The 10,636-nt window shown below is 52.1% G+C and overlaps 1 protein-coding gene across 1 annotated transcript; it reads left to right on the forward strand.

Annotated features, from left to right (window-relative positions):
- Nucleotides 1–9,022: 9,022 nt before the first annotated feature.
- LOC138096536 (galactoside alpha-(1,2)-fucosyltransferase 2) lies at nt 9,023–10,296 on the forward strand. The gene has a single exon (XM_068992777.1). The coding sequence runs from the start codon at nt 9,023–9,025 to the stop codon at nt 10,055–10,057; it is 1,035 nt and encodes a 344-aa protein (XP_068848878.1). The 3' UTR covers nt 10,058–10,296.
- The last annotated feature ends 340 nt before the right edge of the window (nt 10,297–10,636 follow it).

Below are 10,636 nucleotides of genomic sequence, written 5' to 3' on the forward strand. Positions count from 1 at the left end.
TTTTTTTTTTTTTTTAAGCAGGGGAAAGCTGAGGAGGGACATTGGTAGATAGTGAAGGGACCTCCTGTCACCTGATGGGCAGTGGGGGCACTGCTGGTCCCTCTTTCAGTGTTTTGGGACTGCTGGGGGCTCTGGTGATGCCCGCCTCACCGCGCGCCCTCCCCCCACCAGTTAAATTCTTCATCAATCTTGTGCCTGAGTTTGGCAGCCAGAGACAAGCACCGTCTGACATTACCAGTTATGGGCTTCCCTGGTGGCTCAGTGGTAAACGATGCAGGGGACATGGATTCAATCCCTGGTCTAAGAGGATCCCACATACTGCGGAGAAACTAGGCCCGTGTGCCACAACTACTGAACCCACGTGCTGTAGCTGCTGAAACTGCGTGCCCTGTGCTCCACAGCAAGAGAAGCCACCGCAATGAGAAGCCTGCTCGCCGCAACCAGAGAAAAGCCTCACAGCAATGAAGACCCAATGAGGCCAAAACATAAGTACTTTTTTTTTAAAGTTAATTACAATACAGCTCTGCTAAAATGACGGGGGAAGGGGGTTCCTGCTGTCAACTTTCAAAAGATGCACAGCATGAGAGTTGCGAGTTACGTTTTACTTGGGCCAAAATGGACACTGCAGTCTGGGAGACAGCACCTCAGATAGCTCTGAGAACCTGCTCCAAAGAGGTAGCAAGGAAAGGCCACTATATGTGATTTTGGTGAAGGGGGGTTCATGCAATGAAGCACTTATCTTACAAAAGGTCTTCTGCTAGTCAGCAAGGAGCAGATATCACCGTGAAGGCATTTAGTGCTTTTCTAGATACGAGAAAATAACTAATAATATCTAACTAATCTCAGTCACTCAGTTGCATCCGACTCTTTGCAAGTTCATGGACTGCAGCACACCAGGCTCCCCTGTCCATCACCATCTCCTGGAGCTTGCTCAAATTCATGTCCATTGAGTCGGTGATGTCATCCAACCATCTCATCCTCTGTTGCCCCCTTCTCCTTTTGCCCTCAATCTTTCCCAGCATCAGGGTCTTTTCCAATGAGTCGGCTCTTCAGGGGCTTCAGCTTCAGCATCAGTCCTTCCAATAAATATTCAGGATTGGACCCAGAATATACCAACAATCCGGAGAAGGCACTGGTAACCACTCCGGTACTCTTGCCTGGAAAATCCCATGGACGGAGGAGCCTGGTAGGCTGTAGTCCATGGGGCCGCTAAGAGTCGGACATGACTAAGCGACTTCACTTTCACTTTTCGCTTTCATGCTTTGGAGAAGGAAATGGCAACCCACTCCAGTTTTCTTGCCTGGAGAATCCCAGGGATGGGGGAGCCTCGCAGGCTGCCGTCTATGGGGTCTCACAGAGTCGGACACGACTGAAGCAACTTAGCAGCAGCAGCAGCAGCAGCAGCACACCAACAATCGTCAGGAATCTTTTGAAACAAGGGAAACTGAGAAGAGTTGCTACCTACCAGGTGTTTCCCAAGGTTCTGGCCTGCCTGGCTTCACATTCCAGCTTCTCTGACTTTCTGGCCCTGCGGCGTGGGCAAGCTACTTCACCTCTGTGATTCTAGGGTTGTTCCTCGCTGTACCTTGAGAGAGAATTGCTGTGCAGATGGGATGAGGTCGGTAGGCCAGGTAAGTGCTAATAGTTGGTTGCCAAAATAAATGAACTTAGGACGCTGAGAGGCGGCGGCCCGGGCCCAGCAGGACCTATCCCCCTCCTCCAGGCTGCCTCCCGCCCCGTGTCCTGCCACACCCCGGGAGAAGGGAGGGGCTCCGGCCTCACCTGTCACGGCCACTCACCCGCCCCCGCCAACCCGCCTCCCAGAGCCTCCGGAAGGCAGAGTAAATCCTGGGCGGGGTTTTCGGCCACAGGTACTGGAAGGTTCGGGGCGATTCTGATAGAGGGGCCGACCCCGAGGGAAGGGTGTGCGCTGAGCTGCTGAGAGAGCCACCTTACGTCCAGCCACGACCAGGTAAGATATGGAGTCAGGGAGTTCTCTCCGCCCGCGCGCGCGGACACACACACACACACACACACACACACACACACGCGCGCGCGCGCGCGCGCGCACACACACACACACACACACACACACACACACTCGAGACTTGATCTCAGGGATCCAGCGGCAAGTGGAGACTCGGGCTCTCCACTCCTTGACCTCCGATCCCCTCTGGGCTGCACCCCCACCTCGGGGCCTCGGCAAACTGGGCACCCACCACCCCTGCCCCAGCACGCCGGCTGCCTGATCTTCCCGTCCGTCCCCAAGCCGGCCGCCCTCCTCAGCTCCCTTCACCTCCCTTGCTGGCAGATCTGATACTTGACCCTGTAAGGTATAGTTCGGGCGGAGGCAGAAAAGAAGGAGAGATGACCTCAATGGAAGTGGGTTACCTTTATTCAGGCAAGGAGGGGCGACAGTCGGCCTAACGACCAGGCAGAGCGCAAGAGGGATCAGGGAGGCTTCATATTTAAAGGGAGGTTTGTGGAAGCCATAAGGGAAACGTTGGTCAGGTGGGATGTTTTGGGTATTCTTTAGTTGAGATGGCATTTGTAGTTGGGCAGGGGGTGATAAGTCTCTGGCAGATGTAGGGGATGGAAGGTTTCTGAACACAGGGCGATACGCCCCAGATAGATACAACCGGCCTGGAGCATAAAGGGCGGGACCTAAAGTTCAGTTTTGTTTTCTCCGATTCAGTAAGGTCTTTGTTGTTTTCTTTTCTAGGCCCAAAGACTCCTTCAGAGCCCCCATCCCCTCCATCACCCCCGCTCTCCCTTCCCCACTCAAGGCTACCTGCCGCTTCCCTCCCTCCCTCCTGTCACCTGTTTTCCAGAAAGCAACCTGAGAATGAACGGCCAGGACGGGCCGCAGTGACCCTCCGGGAGGCACAGGGGGCAAGACTCTGGTCGGAGACCCCGGGTTGCGGCCCCGCCCTCGCCCGGGAGGTGGCCGTATCCCCGGCTCCCTAGCTCCATCCTGAGTCCGCGCTCCCATTCTAGGCTGGACCTAAAGTCGAGGATATCAAAACGGTAGCCTCACATGTTTGTCTTAAGCTCTTTCCCAGCGTTGTGATCATGGGGTGAATTTCAGGAGAGGTGTGAATGCGGCGAAGCTGCCCACGCCCAGCGTAAGCGTGGAGGGCGTCCTGCGGCTGGGCGGGCACTGAGGTGGGTACCCAAGCCGACCTGGGGGAGGAGGCAGGAAGGGGCGGGGCTTTCGGAGCTAACGGAGCCGGACATGCAAATTACAGGGTGAGCTCTGGTGTGAGGACAGATGCAGGCGAGGAGGGGAGGCTGCGGCCAGACTTCCAGAGCGGAGTGGATGAGGCCAGGCCTGGGACAGAGAGGCGTGGACGAGAACGAGAACATTTAAAAGGAGTCATGGGCAGATTTTGGCGATCTCGCTTTTCTGAGGGACCTGGAGGCTGGATTCCCCCTGCAAAGTTGGGGTTCCTTTCAGTTCCTATCCTACCGCAACCCCCAACGGGATGACCCCCCCCAGGGGTCCCCCCTCTCATCCCTCCCTGAAGGGTGTGATGCAGCTGTAAGGACGGAGGGCAGATAAAGAGATGGACTTCCTGACCTCAGAGGGCTGGAGGAAAAGGCAGGCTCCTCCCACTTGCCTTGGATCATGACTTTGCCCAGGACTCCAGCTGCCAGGTTTTTCCCTGCGGAGCGCACCCCCGAGGACCCACACGGGGGAGGGGTACGGGGCGGGCCTGCTTTCCGAGTCTCCTCCCCTCCCCATGGCTTTTTTTGTTGTTGTTGCCTCTGGGTCTTCCTTGATGCTCCTAGGCTTTCTCTAGTTGCGGTAAGCAAAGGCGACTTTTCCCTGGGGTGTAAGGCTTCTCATTGCGTTGGCTTCTCTTGTTTCGGTTCCTGGGCTCTACAGCAACGTGGTGCACAAGCTGAGTTGCACGTGGCATGTGAAATCTTCCCCGACACAGAATCAAACCCGTGTCCTCTGCGCTGGCAGGTGGATTCTTAACCATTGGACCCCCAGGGAAGTCTTCAACTCTTTTTTTTTTTTAAATCAAACTTCAATCATGGCAAGTGAATCACAGACACACTCACTCACTCTCTGGAATAACAGCCCCCAGAGTCAGCTCCATCCATTGTGTCTGTATCTGACCAATGCAGCTACTTTGTTGGTCTCAGAATTCCCAGCCTCTGATGAGACTGATTCCTCCTCTAGGGCTGCCCTCCTCACAGTCATGTCTGACTTCTCCCAATGCTGTGTGTGATCTGTGGTCTAAATGCTAGATTTGACCATGACTCCTGCACCCAAAGGGGCTTCCCAGGCGGCGCTAGTGGTAAAGAACCCGCCTGCCAGTGCAAGAGATGCAAGAGACGTGGGTTCGACCCCTGGGTTCAGATGATCCCCTGGAGGAGGGCATGGCAACCCGTGCCAGTAGTCTTGCCTGGAGAATCCCATGGACAGAGGAGCCTGGTGGGCTACAGTCCATAAGGTTGCAAAGAGTTGGACACGACTGAAGCGACTTACTATGCAAACACACACACAACCAATAGGAAAAGTGGAAACCCACTGGTCGCTTGCCCAGAGCCCACATGGAACAGCACGTTTTGCTTCGTATGTGATCATATAAAAAATGTACCGCATGTGTATATGTGCCAGGGACTGTTTTCATCCTCAGAGAAGTGAAGCCACTTGTCCAGAATCACAGCTAATGACTTTAGGAGCCTGAGATCAATAGCCTGCAGCTGGAGGGTGTACACCTAACCACAGAGAGATGTGGTTACTGAGTCAAGAACGTTGACTGAAGGCTTCAGGTTCAGTGGCCTTATCTGGAGCTTGTGGGCAATGAGGCTGAGACTCTCATGAGCAAAAGCTGAACTTTGAAATGAACCTTTTAAAAAATTAATCTCATTTTTGATAGTGCTGGATCCTTGTTGCTGCACACTGGCTTTCTCTAGTTGCAGCAAGGGCAGAGGGAGCTACTCTTCGCTGTGGCACCTGGGCTTCTCATTGCAGTGGCTTCTCTTGTTGCAGAGCATTGCTTCTAGAACACCAGCTCAGTGGTTGCGGTGCATGGGCTCCATATGTGGAATCTTCCCGGACCAGGAATCGAACCTGTGTTCCCTGCATTGGTAGGTGGATTCTTATCCACTGGACCACCAGGGAAGTCCTTTGAAAGGAACCTTACTCAGTAAACCCGGGCTCCCTAGCTCCTCTCTTTCAATGCAAAAGGGGCTAGGGAGGTCGTACCACTCAGACATCTGTTTCTGGCTGCGTTCAACACCTGGGGATTCCCAAAGAGCCCACACCCCCAGCTGAGTTGGTTCGATTCAAATCCAGGCATCTAGTTGACAAGCCTGAGTCTCTTCTGGAAAGTGAACCCTCCAGCAATCTTACTGGACTCAGAGGGTTTCAGTGACATGAATCAGAAGCAAGGCTGTGGCTTCATTAGGTCCTGTGATAACTTTTCTCAGCCATAATAAACCCAAAAGGATCTGCATGGCTTCTAGCAGCTTCCCAGCTTCAATCAGACCACACCTAACTTCATTTAACCCCAACGTTCTCTTCTTAGTGGCTGTTTTTAAAATATTAATTTATTTATGGCTGCATGGCTGCACTGAATCTTGTTGCATGCAGGTTTTCTCTAGGTGCAGCGAGCGAAGGCTACTCCCTAGTTGAGGTACGTGGGCTTCTCACCACAGTGGCTTCACTTGTAGTGGGGCACAGGCTCTAGAGCTCAGGCTCAGTAGTTACGGCACACGGGCTTAGTTGCTCCTTGGCACATGGGATCTTCCTGAACCAGGGATCAAACCCATGTCCCCTGCATTGGCAGCAAGATTCTTATCCACCGAGCCAGCAGGGGAAGCCCCCTTAATGGCCACTTGGTTCAGCAGCTGGCCCAGGGACACAAGCCCTAGACCAAATCAAATAGAAACTTCTATCTCTAAGCTACTGTGGTGCACAGCCTCCAGGATATGCTGTGGTTAAAGCTTGCTCAGGAGAAAGAGATGTACTTTAACCTGGGTGGGAACTCTGTGTTCACAGAGAAGGAAGAAGGAAGTCTTTGAAAGAGAACAGAAAGCCGTCATTCCCAGGACTCTTCTCAGACACTGGCATTCCCATTCACTCAGAGTCCACACCTGCTCAAACAGTGGTCAGACCAGGATTTTGCCTGGGTCAACGTGTGTTGGCCCAGCCTAGACTGTGGAAGGACAAAGTCCATCAGTCTTTCTAGATGTGATCTTGGCAATGATAAGGTGTTCACCATGAAGACATTACTTAATTACATCCTTACTGGCTTCTAGCCACAAAATGGGGAGTCAAAATCAATTCCTTTCCTTGCTCTTCTTTCCTTACAGCTGCTTTTTTAAATGTTCAGCAGCCGTACCTTCAAAGTCTCATCCTTTGGGGGAGGCATCTTTGATTTGTTTGAAATAATCTCAGCCAACAGCTTAATTAACTGCTTCTCTTTACAAACCACCGAGTCAAGGTGTATGATCCAGGATGGGGAATTCTCAGTGCCCTGGACCTCCTCGAATGAGGTTGCAGGAGCATGCGGCATGAGAGGATGGTCATGTCCCAGGTCTCCAGTGGGTCCCTGGGACTGGCCACCAGCTGAGGGTCTTCGGCTTTCCACGGGAAGGAATTCAAGAGCGAACCACAGAAAAGTGAAAGCAAGTTTATTCAGAGAGATACACAGTTCATGGGCTTCCCAGGTGGCACGAATGGTAAAGAACCCACCTGCCAATGCAGGAGACATAAGACATGGGTTCAGTCCCTGGGTTGGGAAGATCCCCTGGAGGAGGGCATGGCAACCCACTCCAGGATTCTTGCCTGGAGAATCCCTTGGACAGAGGAGCCTGGCGGGCTACAGTCCATGGGGTCACGAAGAGTTGGATACGTCTGAAGCAAGTTAGCATGCACGCACACATCCTTTAGGCAGAGTACGGACCATCTCAGAAAGTGAGAGCCACCCAGAGATATGGGGTGGTTAGTCTTTACAAGCTGGGATGTTTCACAGGCTGAGAAGTGGAAAGATTATTCCCACTATCTTGGAGAAGGGGGAGAGAGTTCCAGGAACGGGGTCACTGCCCACTTTTTGACTGTATATACTCAATCTCAAAACTGTCATAGCGCCCATGGGTGTGTCATTTAGCATAAGCTTCCCTGGTGGCTCAGACAGTAAAGCGTCTGCCTGTAATGCGGGAGACCCAGGTTCAATCCCTGGGTCGGGAAGATCCCCTGGAGAAGGAAATGGCAACCCACTCCAGTATTCTTGCCTGGAGAATTCCATGGATTGAGGAGCCTGGTAGGCTACAGTCCACCGGGTCGCAAAGAGTAGGACACGACTGAGCGACTTCACTTCACTTCATTATTCCAATGAGCATATAATGAGGCTCAAGGTCTACTGGAAGTCGAATCTTCTGCCATCTTGGACCAAATTGGTTCTCACCAGTTCTTGTTGCATCCTGTTTTTCTCAAAGTCTGTGTCATTCTTCAGGGGTGTGTCCTGCCCTCTTCCCTCCTATCTCAATACCAGATTGAGTCCCATGTATTTTCAGAAGGTCCGTCTGATGCAACCACCCTACTCCTGGAACTAACTTTTGTTGTAACCAGAGTTGAAAAGAACACATTGTATAGTTGTTCAAATATTAGCAGATTTTCAAGGATTTCTTTCTTTCTTTCTTTACTTTTTAATTTTTGGCTGTGCTGGGTCTCTGTTGCTGCATGGAAGATTTCTCTCGTTGCAACAAGCAGGGACTACTCTCCAGTTGTTATGCGTGGGCTTCTCATCGTGCTGGCTTCTCTTGTTTTGGAGCATGGGCTCTAGAGCTTGGACTTCGGTAGTTGTGGGACACAGGCTTAGTTGCCCCACGGCATGTGGGATCTTCCCGAACTAGGGATCAAACCCATGCCCTCTGCATTGCAAGGCAGATTCTTAACCACTGGACCACCAGGGAAGTCCTTTCTGGGATCTCTTGACCAGTAGTTGAAGTTCCTTTGAGGTGCCTGCATGTCTCTTCAGCTATCCTCTGGTTACTGGCTCCTTGTGCTCCAGCCTGCATCTGATAAGTCCAGCCACACCAATCCGTACTCTCCCTTTCCAAACCGCCTGCTGTGGTTTCATAGTATGAACGTTGGGTCTTTGTTCCCATTTCCTAGCCTGGCGGGCTGCAGTCCAAGGGGTCACAAAGAGTCAGGCATGACTGAGCATGCACACACATGCATACTCACAGTCAATAAACACCCACATTTCAACATACAGTTTGTATAGGCATAGTGTACGCATATGCTCACATACACATGTGGTATTTGTTCATAACCACCCTCACACCACATATATAATACACACTCAGTATGTACACAATACAGATATCACTCAGATATTTTGAGTTTGGTACCAGAACCACAACAATAAAGCAAATATTGCAGCCACATAAGTTGTTGGTGTGGTTTTGCTTTCCCAGTGCATATGAAAGTTGCATTTACCCTATACTGCAGTCTATTAGGTGTGCAATAGCTTTATGTCTTAAAAAACAAACCCAATGTACGCAACTTAATTAAAACACAGGTGATTGCTAAAAAAATGCTCACCATCATCGGACAATCTGGGGTTGTTGCAAACCTTCAATTTGTAAAAAAAATACAGTGATCATGTGTGCCTCTATATATACAGCCATACAATACAACACAACATACGTTCGTATGCACACAATTTCACAGACCATAAGTACACAATATAAAGATACCATATATACTCAGGAAACACACATGCCATGGGTGTATATACACACAGTGCATATACATGTGTAAACATGCACATGTGAGTCCAATGGAAACACAATCATGTAACACACACTCCAGAGATGCACCTGCATACATGTACATGAGCACTCACACTTACGTCCATGCACACGTAGAGCCAATCCACAGGCACGTATTGCCCACAATGTCTGCAAACACAGCTGTGCCGCCAGCTTCATGTACAACCTCAGGGCCTCCCTCCCCGCAGCTAACCGGTTCCCTGCTCTCCCTCCCCAGACAGCCATGCTCAGCACGCAGACATTTTTCTTCTTCCCCACGGCCCCCTTCATCCTCTTTGTCTTCACGGCTTCCACCATATTTCACCTTCATCAGAGGCTAGAGAAGATGCAACTCGCGTGGGAGTTAGAGGCACTGGAGCCAGCAACTACGGAGACCCCCTCGCGTCCCCAGCCGAGGCCCCAGCTGAAGGGCATGTGGACCATCAACGCCATAGGCCGCCTGGGGAACCAGATGGGGGAGTACGCCACCCTGTACGCTCTGGCCAAGATGAATGGGCGCGCTGCCTTCATCCCGCCCCAGATGCACAGCACGCTGGCCCCCATCTTCCGAATCACACTCCCGGTTCTGCACGACGCCACGGCCAGGAGCGTCCCCTGGAAAAACTACCACCTGAACGATTGGATGGAGGAGCAGTACCGCCACATCCCGGGGGAGTACGTGCGCCTCACCGGCTACCCCTGCTCCTGGACCTTCTACCACCACCTCCGCGCCGAGATCCTCCAGGAGTTCACCCTGCACGCCCACGTGCGTGAGGAGGCCCAGAACTTCCTGCGGGGTCTGCGGGTGAATGGCAGCCGGCCGAGCACCTACGTGGGGGTGCACGTGCGCCGAGGGGACTACGTCCACGTTATGCCCAACGTGTGGAAGGGTGTGGTGGCTGACCGGCGATACCTAGAGCAGGCCCTGGACTGGTTCCGTGCTCGCTACAGCGCCCCCATATTTGTGGTCTCCAGCAATGGCATGGCCTGGTGTCGGGAAAACATCAATGCCTCCCGTGGCGACGTGGTCTTTGCCGGCAATGGCAATGAGGGCTCGCCCGCCAAGGATTTTGCCTTGCTCACGCAGTGTAATCACACCATCATGACCATTGGGACGTTTGGGATCTGGGCCGCCTACCTCGCAGGTGGAGAGACCATCTACCTAGCCAATTACACCCTCCCAGACTCTCCCTTCCTCAAAGTCTTTAAGCCAGAGGCAGCCTTCCTGCCAGAGTGGATTGGGATCCCTGCTGACCTGTCCCCACTCCTCAAGCACTGATGTTGGCTGGTTCTTGGCACCCCATTCTCCTTTTTGGACTCCCCCAAGATCAGTTCTGGGGTGTGAGGAGCACATTGTTACATGTTCCAGGGGGGCTTCCGTCTTGTACCATAATGCTTCAGGCTGCAAGCCTGAAGTCCCAACAGAAGTCCCAACTAACTTGTTTAAATAACATATTCATGAGTCTCACATAACATGAGCAGAGACGGCAGGTCTCCAGGGTTAATTCAGCAGCTCAACAGGTCATCAGCAACCCCAGTACTATCCATCTTGTTGAGCTTCCATAATCTCTTAAATCAGCTCCCATATGCTCCTTTTGGTCCCAAGAGGGCTGCCACATACCCAGGTTTTGTACAGATATCCTCTTTCCAAGGCAGTAAAAAGAAGTTTGTTTTTATCCTCTGTCCCCTTTGAAGAGTGTGGGAAACCTTCCAAATCTCCCTGCAACTGGTCCCAGGTCTCATTGACCAGAAGGGTGTCGCATGCCCTCTGACCCCTTATAAGGCATGGTGAATTAGACCCTGGGTTGACTTAGCTTCAGCTCAATAAATCATTGCTCCCTGCAGCTGTGGAATCAAT

The sequence above is a fragment of the Capricornis sumatraensis genome, chromosome 20 (genome assembly GCF_032405125.1).
Source record: "Capricornis sumatraensis isolate serow.1 chromosome 20, serow.2, whole genome shotgun sequence".
In the NCBI taxonomy this organism is placed as follows: Eukaryota; Metazoa; Chordata; class Mammalia; order Artiodactyla; family Bovidae; genus Capricornis; species Capricornis sumatraensis.